We start from the raw sequence: 19,326 nt of genomic DNA on the forward strand, positions 1-19,326 counted from the left end.
AGACAAATAAAGGACTTATGGATAGATAGCTTGAGTTTAAACGGACTCAGGGTCGTCTTTCTGGTCCAGCAAACAGACAGGGCGTTCTGTTCAAGGGGGCCCTCAGTCCTTTCAGGGAGGAGTTAGAAGGACTTAATCTAGTGAGGCTGTATAAGACTGATGGGTGACTTCTCGTAAGCTTTTAGCATGCATATATTTACTATTTTTAATGTTTTCTCTATAATGCTTTTACCTTAAGAATAAATGTGCTTGCTTATAAAGAGCTGTGTGGTAACTTGTGGCTGCTGGCAATTACAGCTGTTCATAACCTTCAAAGAGAAAGCCAAGTGCAGGTGCTGACCTGTTGAGACAGTGTGGCTTTCTGGGGATATAACAATGTAGGCAGGCAGAACTGTGCAGCTTGGAAAAACCCTGGTCGGGAGGGAGAGATGTGGGTCTCTGCCCAAGAGAGGTGATGGCTGAGAAGCTGGGAACCTAGAATGAATGCCTTCGAGGGACCGCAGTTACCATGAAATGATGTTGGAGCTTTCAGAAGAACACCAAATATTGTGAGTTGGCAAAAATCTGTTGGTTTTAAGTTGCCTTTTTTACCTGGCCAAAGGTTTTGAAGCTTTAATTTGATAAACTGAAGGAGGGTATTTGCAGAAAGAAGGGTTTGGGAGATTGAGGGCCTTTCCCAGACAGGCCACAGTGGATGCTGTGTGGGCTCTGGCAAACCCAACACAAAGACACTTGCCTTCATGAAACACTGGTAACTTTACAAGGAGGCTTATTTCAGAATTTTTTTTTTCCAGTAGCATAGGATTTTGTGGGAAGTTCCTATTCTTTATTTTAGGAATATTATAAATGCCAGGACAGGAAAACAATTAATTTTAAATCATTGTATGATGCTTCAGCTGTTTTCAGTGTGCAGTGCTTCCGATAAGCAATTATCCAAGTCTTTGCATCAAAGATAACTTCAAAGGATTCCCAATTTGGGAATTAATCAAGTGATGTGTGCTAATACTAGTCGATGGATTGAAATAAATACATTTCTGGGAGGTGAGGGCAGGGAGAGGGACAAAGGGTTTGAACAATGTAAAAACATTAAACTGTTGGGCTTGGTCTTTCTGGATTTCTATTATTTCTGTCAACCTGATCATTTCGTAACATGTAAGCAGAGTAAATTAGCATTTAATTACCCAGAGTAGTTGAAAGAATTGATGCAAATCCATTTAACGTTCAGTCTGAAGTGAGTATTTGAACAGCAAAACAATGTTCTCTGGCAGATGAGATTTGTTTTAATTTTTCTTTTGAATCTAAGACAATACTTATGTGAATATGACTTACTTCCTTAATGATGGCCATTATGCTCTGATGCAGGGGTAGGCAACCTGTGGCACATGTGCCGCAGGCGGCACGCAAGCTGATTTTTTCAGTAGCACTCACACTGCCCAGGTCCTGGCCACTAGTCCAAGGGGCTCTGCATTTTAATTTAATTTTAAATTAAGCTTCTTAAACATTTTAAAAACCTTATTTACTTACTTACAACAATAGTTTAGTTATATATTATAGACTTATAGAAAGAGAAACATTAAAATGTGTTACTGGCACGCAAAACCTTAAATTAGAGTGAATAAATGAAGACTTGGCACACCACTTCCGAAAGGTTGCTGACCCCTGCTCTGATGATATATGGAGGTCTAAGTCTTCATAGGCAATGTCCACATGAAAACTGGCACCATTGTGGCAAGTTTAGTAGAGGAGAATGACAGGAGACTGCAGGAGGGGTTCCAACTGAATGATTTCACAGGAAGCCCTACATTTGCTTAAATCAGCCATTTAAGGCTATTCTTATGGTATTTCCAACCAGGTCAAAAGCAGGAAGTACTGGCATTCTTGTGAGGTTTGCAGCTTGAGTTCTTTATATTTCTGAGTTGGTGCTGCAGACGTTCCCAGGGAGCTGCTGTTTGTTCTGTGTTTTGTAGATGTTGGCTGTTAATTACTTGGCAGCAAGCTGGGACTACTTAAGTAGCCTGAAAATGGGCGGTGTGCCCCAAAGATTAGAAAAAGCATGCTAAACAGAGCAGCTGTAATGCTGCAGAGAGGCAATGCTGGTATTACCTATGTCGGGGGGCAGCAAGCACAGGACTCACAGCCTACTTCAGTCTGCTCTAACAAACAGGATGATTTTCTAAGGTATACTTCCCTTTTTACATGATTTGTTGTCTTTCAGCCCTAAATGTTAGTGTCTGGCCTTTGTTATGGAGTTAGCACGAGTGCACGGCATTCTAGAATTCAGGCACTGCTTTTAAAACTTCTTTTCATATTTGAATCCACAGATCTTAGAGTCGTGGTTTTCTTTTCATGCTTGAATTAGTGGGGCTATAAGTGGTTATGCCATACATGTTATCCACTTCTGCAATTTGAAAGAAGAATTTAGAAATAAAAGAGATGGTTCACACTATTAACAGTTTGGGTCAAGTGTTTGAAATTTGCTTTGACTTTTTTTCTTTTGTGCCTCTTCTATATTTCAGGCAGATTTTATACTGAGTCTTTACCTCAGTTTATTTTATGTGGTATAATCTTCAAGATTTGTACATTTGCATTTAAATTAATCGTAGGGCTTGGCTACACTTACAAATTTGCAGCGCTGCAGCAGTGAAACACAAAACTGCGGCGCTGCTGCAACGCCGCGCCAAACAGCCAGGCCAATCAAAAGCCCCAGCGCTGCAGCCGCGCCCAGTCCGTGTCCATTATTCCCACGGGAGCTGGGGTACGGACGGCGCTGGTTTCAGCGCTGGCGCTTTGCGCGCACTTAGCGCAAGCAAGCGCTGCGCGGCGCTGCCGGCGCGGCAGCGCTTTGAAGTTTAAGTGTAGCCATAGCCAAAGGAATAGTCCATTTTAAAACTTCTTTAATTAGTTTGTTTTTCTCTTCTTGGGGATGAGGTTATTTTCTTGCAGCATCCTGTTTCTAAAAATATTACCTATTAGCAGAGAGCCTTCGTTCAGTGAAAGATATCTGCGCTCATCTTTTAAAATGTATGTAGCTATTTTTAAAATAAGCGAGTTGCTTAAGAGATGTCTTAACTGCACAGATCAACAGCCAGTAAGAATGACAGACCAGAAGGTTACAAAAGACATTATAGAAATGCATTAAAAATGTGTTCTAAGCATTTTCATATGATGAGCAATAAAGGAATGAAGGAATTTGAGTTTATATTTAGCTTTTATTCTTTTTTAGGAAGCCTGTTGCCCAATACCATTATTCTATATTAGCTTAAAAAAGGGAATGCAAATACACTAACATTTTCACTGTATTTTAGAACCTCAACTACCACTGTAACTACAGCTATTTGTATTTATGTAACATTGAGAACTCTCTTTTCTCAATAATAATAATAATAATTTATTTATTTATTATTATTATTATTATTTTAAACTAGAGCTTCTCCAATAGTATTTGGATGGCCATGCTAAAGAATGTTAGATTTTTACTCTGTTACAGAGCATAATTCCATGATAGGTGTCTTGTATATTGCTGGTATCTAGGGTTGCCAACTTTCTAATTGTAGAAAACTGAATACCCTTGCCCTGTGCCTCTGTCGCTTGCTCTCTCCCGCCCTTGCTCACTCGCTCATTTTCATCAGGCTGGGGCAGGAGGTTGGGATGCAGAGGGGACTCTGGGCTGGGGTAGGGGGTTGGGGTGTGGGACAGGGTTCAGGGCGCGGGCTCCGGGTTGTGCTGACCTCAGGTGGCCCTGACATTTCCGGGGGATGGCAGAAGTCCACATGGCTCCCAGGAAGCGGTGGCCTGTCCCTCCGGCTCCTAGGCGGAGCGGCCAGGGGGGCTCCACGCGCCTGCAGGTGCTACCCCTGCAGCCCCATTGGCCATAGTTTCCAGCCAATGGGAGCTGTGGAGCTGGCGCTCAGCGTGGTGCCTGTGTTATGCTTATAAGAAGCACAGGAAATCTTTTTAAAGGGGATAAGGCAATACGCTGAGTTTATTGAGAGTACAATTTAAGCATTGAAATCAACATATGCTCGCGCACACACACGCACACAGAGTTCTGCAACCGGATCTTATAGTTACCGGTCCTTAGTGTTGCTCGGTCAGTTCCAGTGGCCAACTGAAACTGCACACGAGGGAGGGGAGCTAGGCCTCTGTCAAATGTGTTCAAAGCTCCGGTGTTGATGCAAAACAAACCCAAAGTCCCAGGGCAATACACTCTTCTTTTATAGCAATAAATTCCCATATCTTGCTGTGTCACACCCACGAGGTAGTCAAGGTTGTTCTTAATTAGCATTATTTTGAGTTGTTACCAGAAGGATCCGCAGCTGTTTCTTATCTGTCCCTTTGGATCAACTCCTTATCTTGTCCTTGGGGTGTATGCCTTTGATTTAGGGTCATCAATCTGCCATCCGGGTGATTGATGATAAAGTTGGTGCCTCTTGACTCCTCCACTCCCTTCTTGACCATCCGGCCTAGTTGTCCTTTTTCAGTTAATTACAATACATTCTTCACTCACACCAAACAGTAAATAAGGCAATTACAGCCATAAAACTTCTATCCTTCTAAGAACCAATGTTAACATAATCAGCAAAAAATAAACTCAGAATAATTTCTTCTTACTAATTCAAGGCTACAGTTTCTTCTTACAAATTCAAAGCTAGCCAAATGGAATACAATTTTATTTGAGACAATTTCTTCCCATTAGGCTTTTGGCATACACCTGTAGATGGGCCGTGTGCGGAGCCCCTGGCTACCCCTCCGCCTAGGAGCTGGAGAGACATACTGCTGCTTCCCAGGAGCTAGGCACGGAGCCTGCCTACCCCGCTGTTGCCAAATGGACCTTTGGCAGCCCAGTCAGCTGTGCTGACCAGAGCTGCCAGGGTCCCTATGAAAACCGGTTGCTTGGCAACCCCACTGATGCCCTGAAGAAAATATATCTTTCATTTTGTTCACTTAGGTCCTCATTTTGCAGCCCATATCCATGCAAGTAATCCCATTGAGTGTAATGACTCTGCTTGGGAGAGTAAGGATTCCCTATGTTAAGGACTGCAGAATTGAGCTCTTTAGAAAATGATAAATCAGAACGTTTGAGGCCTGACCCGAAGCATATTGAAGTCAGTGGAAAGATTCCCCTTGACTTCACTGGGATCCTGGCTATAAGCCTTAAGCAGAACATTTCCAGTGGGAACAGTGATGTAGAACGCAGACATTTGCAGAGTTATTCACATTCCAGAGTAGTGCCATGAGAATAAAGGGAAAAATCCACTGGAGTATCATTACAGAAATGCTTCCGGTTAGTGCTTTCCAGCAGAGGTATATTTTACAATTGAAACTATCAGTGATGTAGGGAGTGACTTACGAAAGCAGCTGAAACTTGACTGGTTTCCTCTTTTCCCCAGTCACATGTGCACTAAGCTGTAAAAGCCAACAAAGAGATAGGGAGGAGGAAGAAATCAGCCCTCAGACACAATACCTGAGTGACTCTCAACCTTTCTGGACTACTGTACTACTTTGGAGAGTCTGATATGTCTTGTGCACCCCACTTAAAAACTACTTGTTTACAAAATCAAACCTATTACTGAAAAATGGCTAACTTTCTCATTTTTACCACAATATTATAAAATACATTAATTGGAATATAAACATTGCACTTACATTTCAGTGTTTAGTATGTAGAGCAATATAAACCAGGGCTGTAACTAAGAGTGGAAATTTGGGTGGGCCCTGACTTTCAGGCAGACAGGCAATGACAGACTATGCTAGCTCAGGTTCTTCCCTGATGCCATGCCCTCTTCCTAGCCCCCGTTCCCCCAGACACAGGGCTAGAGTGACCAGTTGTCACCTGATCAAAAAGGGACCCTGGCGGCTATGATCAGCACCGCCGACTGGGCCATTAGAAGTCAGGTCGGCGGTGCTGCGGAGCTAAGGCAGGCTAATCCCTATCTGTTCTGGCCCCGTGCTGTGCCTGGGAAGCATCTAGCAGGTTCAGCTCCTAGGTGGGAGGGCCACTGGGCTCCGTGCGCTGCCTTCGCCCTGAGCCTTGGTCAATGGGAGCTGCGGGGACAATGCCTGCAGGTGAGAGCAGCGTGCAGAACCTCCTTCTGCACCTGCGACTAGGAGCTAGATTTGCGGGCCACTTCCGAGGTGCAGCATAGTCAGGACTGGCAGGGAGCCTGCCTTAGCCCTCCCACTGCGCTGCTAACAGGAGCTGCTGGTGGTAAGCCGGAGCCCCTGCCCCAGCCTGGAGCCCCCTCCTGCATCCCAAACCCATCATCCCCGGCCTTATCCCAGAGCCCGCACCCCCCGACATGCCAGCCCACTGACTCAGCCCAGAGCCCCTTCCCACACTTTGAACCCCTCATCCCTGGCCCCAGCCGGAGCCCTCACCCCTTCCCTCCTCCCACACTCTGAGCTCCTCATTTCTGGTCCTATCTCAGAGCTCCCATCCCCAGTTACAGCCCTCGCCCCCTCCTGCACCCCAGCCCAGTGAAAGTGAGTGAGGGTGGGGGAGAGCGAGCCACCGGAGGAGGGGGGAATGTAGTGAGCTGGGGCCAGGGCCTCTGGGAAGGGGCGGGGCTAGGGTGTTCAGTTTTGTGCGATAAGAAAGTTTGCAGCCCTAAACAGGGCTTCACCTGCCAAGCTGGGCATGCACATGGGGCAGCTCAGAAGATGGCAAGGCAGAGCTGCTGGAGTGTAGCTTTCTGAAGGGAGGGTGCATAGCTTCATCCTGGGTTTCAGGTGCCTGAGTGGTGATGCTCTAGGTCGCTGTGGCAGTACTACACCCCTGCTCAGATTTGGGTGGGCCCACTGTGGCTATGCCCCTGGTATAAACAAATCATTGTCTATATGAAATTCAAGTTTGCCCTGACTTCTCTAGTGCTTTTTTATGTAGCCTGTTGTAAAACTAAGCAAATGTCTAGATGAGTTGATGTGCCCTCTGGAAGACCTCTCTGTACCCCCAGGGGTATGGGTATCCCTGGTTGAGAACCACTGCAATACCCAGTGATATATGACATTATGGATTAACCATGGCTGTTTTCAATATAGAGGAAGAGATGACAGTAAGTCGTCATAACAGAACCGTCTGCTTACAGAGGCAGGGGGACACAAAAATACCCCCAAATGTTGGGCTGAACTACTTATACATATACCTACCTACGTTATTTTATAAAAATCCAGCGATTAAAAGTCTCTCAAGATAAAGATCATTACTATGTACTCTTTACATTTTTTTAAACGTTTTTGGTTTTTTCTTTTGTTTTGGGAATTTACCAGTCTTCAAACCAGAGTCATACATGATTTGAGGTAAGATTCTGTCAGACAAGAACTAAGCATGTGAAAGAAGAGTTCTTGATGGTTACATAAATGAAAGAGGTAAATCACATAAAGTTAAGCTGAAGGAACATAATTAAAAACATGATATGTATAACAATTGCTAGCTCCATTCTATTGAAGAGCTTTCTTTTGATTTAAAACTAATACGCCTCTACCCCGATCTAACGTGACCCGATATAACACGAATTCGGATATAATGCGATAAAGCAGTGCTCTGGAGGACGGGGCTGTGCACTCCGGTGGATCAAAGCAAGTTCGATATAATGCAGTTTCACCTATAATGTGGTAAGATTTTTTTGGCTCCCGAGGACAGCGTTATATCAAGGTTGAGGTGTACTTGTAAGCATAATCTCATGTTCCAGGTTAACTAGTGTAACTGTACAAATGTTATGAATGAATGGCAAGCGTACATCTCAAAAGACAATGGTGTAAGTTCCAAAGCCATTCATTTACCATGTGTTGTACTACAGCATGATGTATGAGTATCTAAAATGTCCAATTCTCATGTGACAGTTCTTGGCACAGATAATGCAGGCATAAAGTGCAGGACCAGAAGATAAAGCCAGGGCACTGTTGGCCCTTGAGGCCTGCTGTGCTTCCCTTTTTGGTCTCTTCATTTTCTTCTCTCTCTCACTTTCCTCATATTTCTATTCTTTATCTTCAGGTAAGTCTGCTAATTCCTTAGTAATAGGCCTTCCATCATTTACGCTTTGGTTCTCAATTTCTTCAGCACTGGTCTGATCACTGTTGCCTAAAGCCTAGTCTATGTTGTTCTGTTTCAGATATTTTCCCATCAAATTTGCTCCTTGCTGCAAACTAGATTGCAATTGAGCTTTTCGCTTCCTATACTGAGCTCCTGAAGTCTTCTTTAGGGGTATCTTTTATCTTCTACAGGGGAAAACAGATAGTATTAGAAAGTCACCAAACATTATGTGTTAAGCATGGCAAAAGAAGCAATAGTATTTATTTTATATTGTTGCTTACATTGCGGTTTGATAGGTATCTCGGGTGTCTCATTAAATCTGTCTTTTATTAGTTACTACTTACACTCTTCAAGTCTTAAAACACAAGTACACTTTCGCAATTACACAATAAAACAAGGTTCCCTATAGTGCAGCTGGGCTCTCACTTTGTTTTTATATGTGACTGACTGGTGACACCCCACCCTTTATATACCCGCAAGGACATGGGTGACAACATTCTAGGAGTTTAAGAAAAATGTAGTTCTCAAAGTCTGGAAGGTTTCATGAGATTCTACAAAGGTCCAGAATATTCTAGGAGGTTAGTAAAAAATGAATCAACATACAGAATACCTGAAACTTTTTTTTTTACTTCAAACGGGGAGGGATAGCTCAGTGGTTTGAGCATTGGCCTGCTAAATCCAGGGTTGTGAATTCAGTCCTTGAGGGGGGCCACTTAGGGATTTGGGGCAAAATCAGTACTTGGTCCTGCTAGTGAAGGCAGGAGGCTGGACTCGATGACCTTTCAAGGTCCCTTCCAGTTCTAGGAGATTGGTATATCTCCAATTATTTAAAAAAAAAAATCTGTTTTCCATTTTGTCACTAACAAGTTGATAACCACTGTCATCAATAGGTCATTATCCTAGTGCATGGAAATGTTAGTGTAGATTACTTCCTCCATCACTGAAATGTTCCATATGAGACTTGATGTAAAGGGGGATGCTCATTGTCTTTTGGGTTCAGGCCTTTAGGATGGAATGCCCATAAATTTTCAGTGATATTCAAAATGCAGAATCATAAGTAACTCTTGGAGAGCAGAATGTAATTCTAGCACTATCATCTTACCCACTATCCTACTTTAAATATGATTGCTTTGTTTTTTGTTTGATTTTATTAAACTATAATAATTAGCAATAGAAGAGCATATATGGCCTGGACTTGCATTTAATTTCAAGCATGAAACTGTCTCTTATTGGAAAGACCTTGTCCTGGTTGGTAACGGTCAATTTCACGTGCTGCATTTTTGTCGTCTTTTTTTCTCCCCCATTTCCTTTTATCTGACCCTCAAATATTATTTGTGTTACCTTAGCACTGAGGAGCCCATTTTGCAAGGTGCTGTACAAATACAGAACAAAAAGATGCCCCCACATATTAACACTGATGTGGAACTGTACTGTAACAAATGAGTGTGTGCTCCCATGATGGAGGGAAATTTTACTTTCTGTGAAGAGCACAGATTTCAGTTTCAAGATTTCAAGGGATTGTTTGAAATCTTGTAATGCTTTTATCTTATTGAAACAGTACCATGAGTTTGTTCAGGTTAAAACTAGTTTAAAAAAAAGTTCAAAAAAATGTTGAAAGGTAATATGTGTAAACCCTATTCTTTGGATCCCTTCATTTTACTTGGGCTCAGAGTGAGCATATAGGTTTGCCTGTGTGGAGCAGCTTATGGGATCAGGGCCAAGTGATGAAGATCAATGCAACACACAAGACTGGATTGATAAATTGACTCTTGGCAATCTCCTGGATTTTATAAATTGCCCAGTGTCAGTGTAATACCTCTAGTGAATTAGTATTGAATTTCCCCTTTGGTCACTTAGTTTGCATGATGTACCGTACATCAAGATTCCAGGTTGGGATCCAAAAACCTATTGCTGTAAATCTTGATCATGTTGTTGATGTTCCACTCTATTCTTAAAGCTTAATCCTACAGTTCTCAGGGAGGCCCAACTCTTATTGATCTATCTGAGAATTTGTTTGTGTCAAGACTGAAGGATTACACATGTGATTTTGATCAAGAAAACCTGTTGGTTAAATAAGGACATAAGCAATGGATAGATATAGAAAAATACTAGAAAGTCCAACTATTTTAAATTCCTCAGATCAACCTCTTTCTGTTTAGGTGTGTGTTATAAAATGAGCTTACTTGGTTTGGCAATCATCTTTGTATATTTGGGTGAGTATTGCAGAAGAAATAATCTTCTGCATATATTCATTCAAATTGTTTTAATAAGTTAAATTCCTCCAGGTTTGTGTGGGGTTCAGGGTAGTTTTTTGAGGGGGAGGGGAGTTTGTGTGGGTGTTTTTGTTTGAAGTCCTAAAACTGATTTGAGCCCTTTTGGGGTGGGGTTCCTCATGATAAAGAGGATGGAAAATTTTTGTCTTTTCCTACATTTATAGAAAAGTCCATAAGAGATTAGTAAGGGTATTTTGTATTAAAGTATTCTATAGAATTTAAGAGAACTTTCAGTATTATATAATTTTGTAGAATACTTCAAAAAATAAATGATTGACATTTTCTTACCCTTAAAATTTTATTTAAAATGTAATTTCTGTGAACTTCTATAGCCTTTTTTTATAATGAAGGCTGCAAAATCAAGAAGCTATTGAAAATTTAACTTGACTGACTGTTATCACAGAGTTGCCACAGATACCTACTATTTAAAGTATGGGACAAAATAGGGCGACACCCATATCGGGTAACTGTTGGCAAAAGTTTATAGTTTAATAGCAACCACTGTAAATAAAATCTCCGCATTTCAGCTGTTATCTTCCAGCATGAGTTCTACAACAGGTTGTGTGCGCATACATGCATGTTGCCCTATTTCTTATCCTCCTTTCTGTGTCAAACTTACGAGCAGAGAGGGTAGTGAAGATGACTGATCATAAAACACCCTGCCTGGTATCAAGAATTGACCATCCTTGAAAAGGAAAGGTTGTTTGTGTCTCATTCACACCCATAAGCCAAGCAATGCTTTGGTATCTAATTTTAGGTTTATCAGCTTTAAGTATGCTATTAAAATCCTATATTCCTGTTTGTTCCATCTATATGTTGCACAACCTCTATTAAAACTGAATACTTGGTGCAACATCAACAGAAGGGTACTAACTGGTCATGCTTGGGTAACCGGGGGAGTAAAACACCAGAAAAACATTTCTAGATTAAATACCCACTTGTTAAATATTTTGCCTCTCCCAGAAAATACTGGGTAGTAAATACTCAGCATCCAGCTCAGGCTTCGGCTTGAATATTGTTGGTGTGAAATTGAACCTGAGATAAAACAGAACAATGTCTTTGGAAATACATTATTAACATGATCAGTAAAGGTGCTAAACATTATTAGTAAGGAGAAAACAGGGTAAATGCCTTCTTGCTTCCTCTAAAATGATATGACAAATCTGGTGAGGATTGATTTATTCCCTGCAGCAAATGGTATACAGCAAAAGAAGAGGGAATTAATGTAGCCCAGAGAACATTAGCAGGATGTATAACATACACTTAACCATTGAAAATAATGCAGGGAAGGGAGGGTAGGAAGGTTTGTGGGGAAGGTTGGGGGGAGGGGATGTGCTTCTACTGTCTACTGCAACATACAAAATCTCTTTGGTTGTGTCTAGAGCAGTGGTTCCCAAACTTTAACAATCTGTGAACCCCTTTCAATAAAATGTCAAGTCTTGTGAACCCCCTCCTAAAAATGAATATTTCTAGGTATTTTCTCCTTTACCTGAGTATAAATTATAAAAGCAGTGATCTTGGAAATATAAAATTTGTTTTTTGACATGCTTATTACACACTTATTAATTATTTATCATTACAGTATTTTTATTACATTATGAAAATGGCAACATTCGTCTCACTTCCGTAGCTTGTATCACTTTGAATAAGCCTGTTTATAAGACAAGGCTCCTATGTTTCATCAAGGAGTATCAGATGTGAAACAGCATGAAGATATTTAAGAAGCCAACTCAGAGTTCCTCTTACACAAGCATTCAGGGCTTGAGCAGTCCAGGCAAACAATGCATATTACAACAAAGCTTAAACTTGTTCTTCATAATAATTTAAAAAACAAGACTAGCTGCCTATTTAATTTTAAAAATAGCAAAAAATATCCACCTCCCTTTCCTTTTCTTATAAGGAGTCTTGAAGTTTAAATCTCCTCAGTGTGATAGATATGCTTGCTTTGATCTGCTTAGCTGCTGGTCCCTTGCTGCCCGGGGTCCCTAGGGAAGCTCTGTCCACCATTAGGGAATTTTTTTCCCCTGAGAACTCCCTGTAACATTTCATGAACCCCAGTTTGGGAACCACTGGTCTAGAGAATAACATAGTAAAAATAACCAATTTTCACATATCAGAACTAATATTTACTTGAATTTGCTCTTTGGCATATGTTTTGCCAATAAAGATCTGTTCAATGCCTAAATTCAACCCTTCAAACATAATCCCAGATATTTGCCCAGTGGAAATTTACACAACGCTTTTAGCAAACTAGGTTTTTGCAGAGAAGCAAAACTAGTTTCCTCTGGAATAGTCCACCCACTAGTCTTCTGATAGAGGGCCTGGTCTATGCTTAAAAATTAGGTCAACCTAGCTATCTCCCTCAGAGCCTTGAAAAATGTCATACCCTGAGCACTGTAGTTAGGTTGACCTCACACCTGGTGTAGACCCAAGTAAGTCGATGGAAGAATTTTTTGGTCGACGTAGGTGGATTACCTGCATCAAGAGACCCTCCTTCCACCTGTGGAGGAACTGTTTACAACACTACATTGGTACCCCTGATAGATGTGCTGCTGTAGTGTAGACCTACCCAGACAGTTGCTTTTCTCTTATTAACAGCATCATTGACTGCCTAAAGCATTTAATCACTGGCTTACCACTGCAAGCACCACCTTAAATTAACCTCAGAACTCTTTGCAGAACAGAGTGAGCAGACTCTCTTTAAAGCATTTACAGTTTGTAACTGACAATTGCTTCAAAATACAAATGTGTAAACAATTGAGGGCAAGTCAGCAGTTCGCCCCCCCCCCACTCCCACCCCAGCTATTGAATGTGTAGATTCCCTGCCTCACACTCTTTGAGTTTTAGTTAGTTTCAGGTTCAATTAAACCTGAAAAAGCCCAGATTGATTCTAACAATTACTGTTCATGAGCTGGGGCTGGCTCTTTCTAGTTTTGTATGAAAGATGCTTGAAACTTCTGGTTTTCCATGGTTTCATTCCAAAACCAGTGGAAATCCTGCAATTTCCTTGAATTGTGTCCTTTCTTGCATGTACAGTTTAGTGGATGCAGCTGATGGGATTTACAAATCTACCTTATTGTGCTAGTGCAGGGGTCGGCAACCTTTCAGAAGTGGTGTGCTGAGTCTTCATTTATTCACTTTAATTTAAGGTTTCATGTGCCGGCAATACATTTTAATGTTTTTTTAGAAGGTCTCTTTCTATAAGTCATTAATATATAACTAAACTGTTATTGTATGTAAAGTAAATAAGATTTTAAAAATGTTTAAGAAGCCTCATTTAAAATTAAATTAAAATGCAGAGCCCCCCCCCAGACCAGTGGCCAGGACCCCGGCCGTGTGAGTGCCACTGAAAATCAGCTCTCGTGCCGCCTTCGGCACGTGTGCCATAGGTTGCCTACCCCTGTGCTAGTAAATCAGCGACTGTAGTGGGATGTGTAAATTATATCAAGTAAGCTCATGCTTCTTTTGTATTCACAAAACTGCACTTACCAGATGTGAGTCTGAATTGAGGGATCTTCACAAATCAGCCTCATAAAGTTAATTGTATTAAATAGAATAAAATGTTCATACCACTTTTTCATCCATATTTCTCTTACATCACTTTACGAAGTTGGGTAAGCTATGTTAAGTAACTCCATCTGGCAGATGAGATGTTATGCTGACATTTTCAAAAGTGCCCACTGATTTTTGGGAACTTTTGCTTTTGAAGTGTCCACTGTGATACATACATGACTTTTTTTTTTTTTTTTTTTTTAAGAGGAGCTGAGCAGGTAGCCAGGGGTGGAATCCAGGTGTTCTGAGTCCCACTCCCTTTTGGGTCACGTTTTCTCACTTAAAGTATTCAGAATTACCATACACTCGCATTACGTGCTCTGGCTTGTTCTGGGTAATTGGATTTTCTTACCATAGATCTCACTCTACCAAATGATAGCTTTGGGGAAAGACTTGTACCTTATGGAGCAAATCCTTCACTCCTTACTGCAGTCCCAGGCAATCGTAGAACTGGTGTAGTTTTCTTACATAAATTTAGGGGCAGGATGCTGATGCCTCCCATGTGCTTAATAAGCTCAGCTCTGTGGAAGCTCTGTATGTCTGTGTGGATCAGAAATGAATCCACTGGATTCCCTTTCCCATATTTTCTATTTCCAAAAGCAAATCCAGGGTAGCTGGTTGGAAAGCTTTTGCAATATTATCATCTTTTGATAAGCAACCTGCCTTTTTTTTATTGCAAATGATAGTCATCAAAACTGCAGGAGATCTAAGAAATCAAGATAGTGGTGTAATAAGAATATTCAACTCTGACAGCAAGTGCTTTGAAAACAATTTGATAAACACCATTTTATTCTAAAATTGTTGGCCTTTCAGGATATCTGCAGTTTGTTCTCTTGTTTTATCTGTCAGACTAGCTTTCTCTCAGGTTTCAACCTTACTGAAATTGTTCTGCAAAGCAGAAAAGAACATTTAATTAAGGGCTTGGGTAGTCAGATAATTAGATCGTTTTTCTAATTTTGTGAAGTGTGGAAAAAATATTAGTTAAGACGTCTGTCGAATATATCCTTGAATTAGTTTAGCACCACGATAGTGAGAAACTGTATTTGCTGTGGACAGCGTGCATGGGAATGTACATGTGAATTCAGTAATCATTAATGTGACCTTTAAAAAAATCTGTACTCTTAAACTGACTTTGAGACTGTAATAGTTCTTCCTCCTGAAAACATTTGACTTTTTCTTTCATTTGTGACAAGAATAAGTCTATGTATCCCTGTGGCTTAGACCAGAGGGTCTCAACCTTTTTCCTTCAGAGGTCCCCCCCCAGCATGCTATAAAAATTCCACGGCCCACCTGTACCACAATAACTGGTATTTTGCATATAAAAGCCAGGGCTGGCGTTAGGGGGTAGCAAGCAGGGCAGTTGCTTGGGGCCTCCGAGAAGCTACATAGCTCAGGCTTCAGCCCCGGGCAGCAGGACTCAGAGCCCTGGGCTTCAGCTCCATGCGATGGGGCTTCAGCTTTCTACCCTGGGCCCCAGCGAGTCTAATACTGGCCCTCCTTGGCGGCCCCTCTGAAACCTGCTTGCAGCCCCATAGGGCCCCAGACCTCTGGTTGAGAACCACTGGCTTAGACTACACCATAAAACATTGCATACTGTTGGAGATACCTAGGTGTCTTGAACAGGATTGAAAGTAAAAAAAAAAAATCTGACCTAAAACCTAATGATCTTGTTTCATCTTCCTATGGCCTGCCCTACAGAACCACAGTTTAAGAATCTGCACCTTGCCAAAATATTTTTGTACTTTCTACAAATGCAAATCAGCCCTCTTTTTGGCACTTCTAACTGTGGCAGATGAAATATGACTAGATGTTCCTAATTAAAATTTTCTGGAAAATTAGATACTGTATCTCACAGCCTAGAACAGATGGAGGATTCCTTCTAACCTCACTGCAGGTGATTGGCAAAAGTGAATAATAAAATACTCATCAAATTTCTGGTGCCTAACCCTCCTTCCTGGTAATGATATATAGATTATAGAGAGATAAATAAAGATTGGAAAATCTCACCGGGATATATTTCACACAATCTTTTTCTCTTCCTTTGTCCTCCCGCAATGTGTTTAGTTTTACCATCCCCAAAGTTATTCCTGTATTAACACCGTAAAAGTAACTAGCTAGCATTATATTGGTAAACAACTGAAATTCTGTGAGTTTCAGTCAAGATTTGTAAATATTTGATGCAGAGAACAAATTTGCAGGGGTAAACAAATGTTTCGTTTTTCTCCAGTTGAAAACAAATGCAATACAAACCTATTGCAGTCCATTAAAATCTGCAGCCTTTTGCAGTGTATTTTATTTCTTGCCCGCCTAATAGGATTGTAAGTAGCACTTCCAAGTTCTGTTGCCTTCCAGGCTAAATTAAGTTTAAGACACTGGTTTGAAGCCAAAGCTGACAGTTCCTGAGATTTATTGTACATCAGATGTCCCTAGGGTGGGGGTTGGCAACCTTTCAGAAGTGCTGTGCCGAGTCTTCATTTATTCACTCTCATTTTAAGGTTTCACGTGCCAGCAATACATTTTAACGTTCTTAGAAGGTCTCTTTCTATAAGTCTATAATGTATAACAAAACTATTGTTGTATGTAAAGTAAATAAGGTTTTAAAAATGTTTAAGAAGCTTCATTTAAAATTAAATTAAAATGCAGAGCCCCCCACACCGGTGGCCGGGACCCAGGCAGCGTGAGTGCCATTGAAAATCAGCTTGCGTGCCGCCTTCGGCACACGTGCCATAGGTTGCCTACCCCTGCCCTAGGGTATGACTACTAAACATTGTATAAGGATATCTTACAGCAAGGTTTCCTTGCACTACCTCAGTTTAAGTTCTGGGTACCCTTCATGAAAACTACGCATAACCTATTAACCATGCCAGAATAAACTACACTTCATAGTAGCCAGTTCATGTGCTTTTGAAGAAAATAGCACCAAAAGTTTGAAATATAACTTAAATTTCTAAACAACTTTTAAAACTCCAACAAATATTGTGTTGTAAACAGGACAAGTGTTCCTTTATTTTGAATAAAAGGTTGTTCATTTGACAGGAATCTCGAACATAGTCTAGCCCATTCATAAAACCAGCCCCTTGGTGGGATTTTTTTCGTGTGTGTGTGTGTGTGGTATATGTTTTAAATCTCAAATAATTTATTAACCATCAACTTTGCAGTGGAAACGATTCTGGAAACCTTTTATGCTAGTCTTTGTCTTTTATTACTTTGCCGCTAGGGTTTAAGAAACCATGATCAAAAATTTCAAACATAAAAGCCTACAATTAAGACTCCTAAAGCTATATTTAGCCCACCTGCCTGCCTTTCAAAAATGCTGTGCACCGAACAGCTCCTACTGACCTCACTAAAGACTCTTACTTTTGAAAACTTTGACTCGAGGTCTTAAATATCTGATTATTAAATTAGTGGAATTGTAGAAGTAGCCGGTCAAGAAATGCTTCCTGAGAATTAAATATTAATTGAATGTGAGATTGAAAAGAGTGAATAATACGGCTAGTCCATTTGTAATCTCCAATGTGTTTGTGAAAAATAATCTTAACCTCTGGTGTTGCATCAAGCTGTCTTTAGGCAAAGAAGATAACATACCTTTTCACTTGTTGGCATAAATCACATCTTGCTGGGAGAAACATAGCCGATTTCTTTTCAGATGCTTATAATAGAATGCTTGGAGAAGGAAATAACAAATACAGTTAGATGAGATAAAAGGCAATTTTAAGATTCCTTCTTTATGTACGTACCCCATTATCACCAGCATGGTTGATCGTATAGGAAAGTTGTTACCTTTAGTCAGTCAAATGTCCACTACGGTAGTCTTTATTGAAGTATCTATTTGCCAATCTAGGTAGCTCAGTGTGCATCTTGGCAAAATCAATGTAGAGAAAAGTGAAATAGTTGTTTGGTCACTCTTTTTGCATATCTAAATCTGTTCACAAAACATTGCTAGATATGAAAGCATTTGAGAGGTTGTCTTTATGTGGCAACACGTTTTTTAAAACTAGACAAATTCTTTAATTTTTCCAAGAAAGAACACACATCTAGAGTGATACTATTTATAGACATTTAAATGGAACAGTAACTGGAAATGTGAAACTCAGTACCCAGGGCGGCCACAAAATCATTCATAACTTTCTCTGTAGAAGTGAAATGATAGAACATACTGTGTAGAACAGTGGTCTCCAAACTTTTTTGATTGTGCACCCCATCAATAAAAAATTTTTGAGCACGCACCCCTGCCATGCTGCAGGACTAGCTCTACCATTTTTGCTGCCCCAAGCGCCCCCCCAAAAGAGCCACTTAGACTCCCACCCGAACTGCCAAAGCACGCTTAAAAAAAAAAAAAAAAGCTGCTTGAATGGCACTGCTCCAGCAGCGCTCCCCTTGCTGCACACCCCGAAGGATCCTCTTGCAGACCCCGTGGGGTGCACGCACCCCACTTTGGAGACCACTGGTGTAGAACATTATATCCTTGCTATCCTACGCATTATTCATGCTTGCTTTTTTTTTTCTCCCCCTACAGACAGCAGCACCTGTCCAAAGAGTCTCCTAACTAAGTCTTGCTCAGCAAATAGCACAACCTGGTTAGTCAAGCAGAACGCATGCAATGAAGCGGCTCAGGGAATAAATGGAAACGTGCCAGTTAAACAGTCCCCACGTTCAGCTTCAAGTCCAAAGCCACAAGGTAAGTACAGATGCAAATGCTCTGTTTACATAAGTCATTCTGTGGCTAATTGACCCTGTTTCAAGAGGCAGGCAGGCTTCCTGGGGAGTGCAGCCTCCATTCTCCTTTGAGATTAAGTGGTCATCTTGTTCACCTTCATTTACCTTACAAGTAAATGTCCTTTTCATTGTATTTGGTTTCACTTTGCTTAATTTACATTGGAGACACAGTCAAGCCAGCAAAACAATAGGGTTAGGGTTTAGGCACAGTATATTACCAGTTTGCATATGACACTTCACACAACACCATTTAGCTACAGATTGACAAAGGTGAATTGGGGCAATGAGTGGGTCAGGCCTGATGAGTTATGGTTTGGTTTACCCTCTGCCAATTGGCATTGAGGGCCTCCCTGAGTCTCATGATAGTTTTCAGAAGGAGTCCTACATCCCTGAGCTGGAAGGATATGATCCTATATTTAAACTAGATGGTGAGCAAAACAGCTCAGCTGAGTAGGAGGCGTTAAGGAGGCATTTCAGGTTCTAGCAGAAATGGGAACCCTAGGTAGTGAGGTGGGTGGTTTGAGTGGGAGAAGAACACTTTATATTGAACGTATTATTCTTTACTCTTTATTATGCAAATGTGCACATTGAATGGAGGAAGTATATTTCCCCAACTCCCGCCAATGAATTACATATTCACTTTGATTTGCCTTCTAAAGATAGCTAAAGGATAACAAGAAAACATTTTACAAATATGTGAGAAGCAAGAGGAAGACCAAGGACAGGGTGGGTCCATTACTTAACGAGGAGGGAAAG

At 41.0% G+C, this 19,326-nt stretch overlaps 1 protein-coding gene across 4 annotated transcripts in view; it reads left to right on the forward strand.

The window, feature by feature from the left end:
* FGD4 (FYVE, RhoGEF and PH domain containing 4) overlaps positions 1-19,326 on the forward strand; it is a 204,917-nt gene that overhangs the window by 109,919 nt on the left and 75,672 nt on the right. For all 4 annotated transcript variants that reach the window (XM_039480867.1, XM_039480897.1, XM_039480886.1 and 1 more), the window contains one exon: positions 18,371-18,532. In XM_039480867.1, the coding sequence (XP_039336801.1) occupies positions 18,371-18,532 (162 nt within the window). The remainder of the gene's footprint in view (positions 1-18,370; positions 18,533-19,326) is intronic.

The sequence above is a fragment of the Mauremys reevesii genome, linkage group 1, assembly GCF_016161935.1.
Source record: "Mauremys reevesii isolate NIE-2019 linkage group 1, ASM1616193v1, whole genome shotgun sequence".
Classification (NCBI taxonomy): domain Eukaryota; kingdom Metazoa; phylum Chordata; order Testudines; family Geoemydidae; genus Mauremys; species Mauremys reevesii.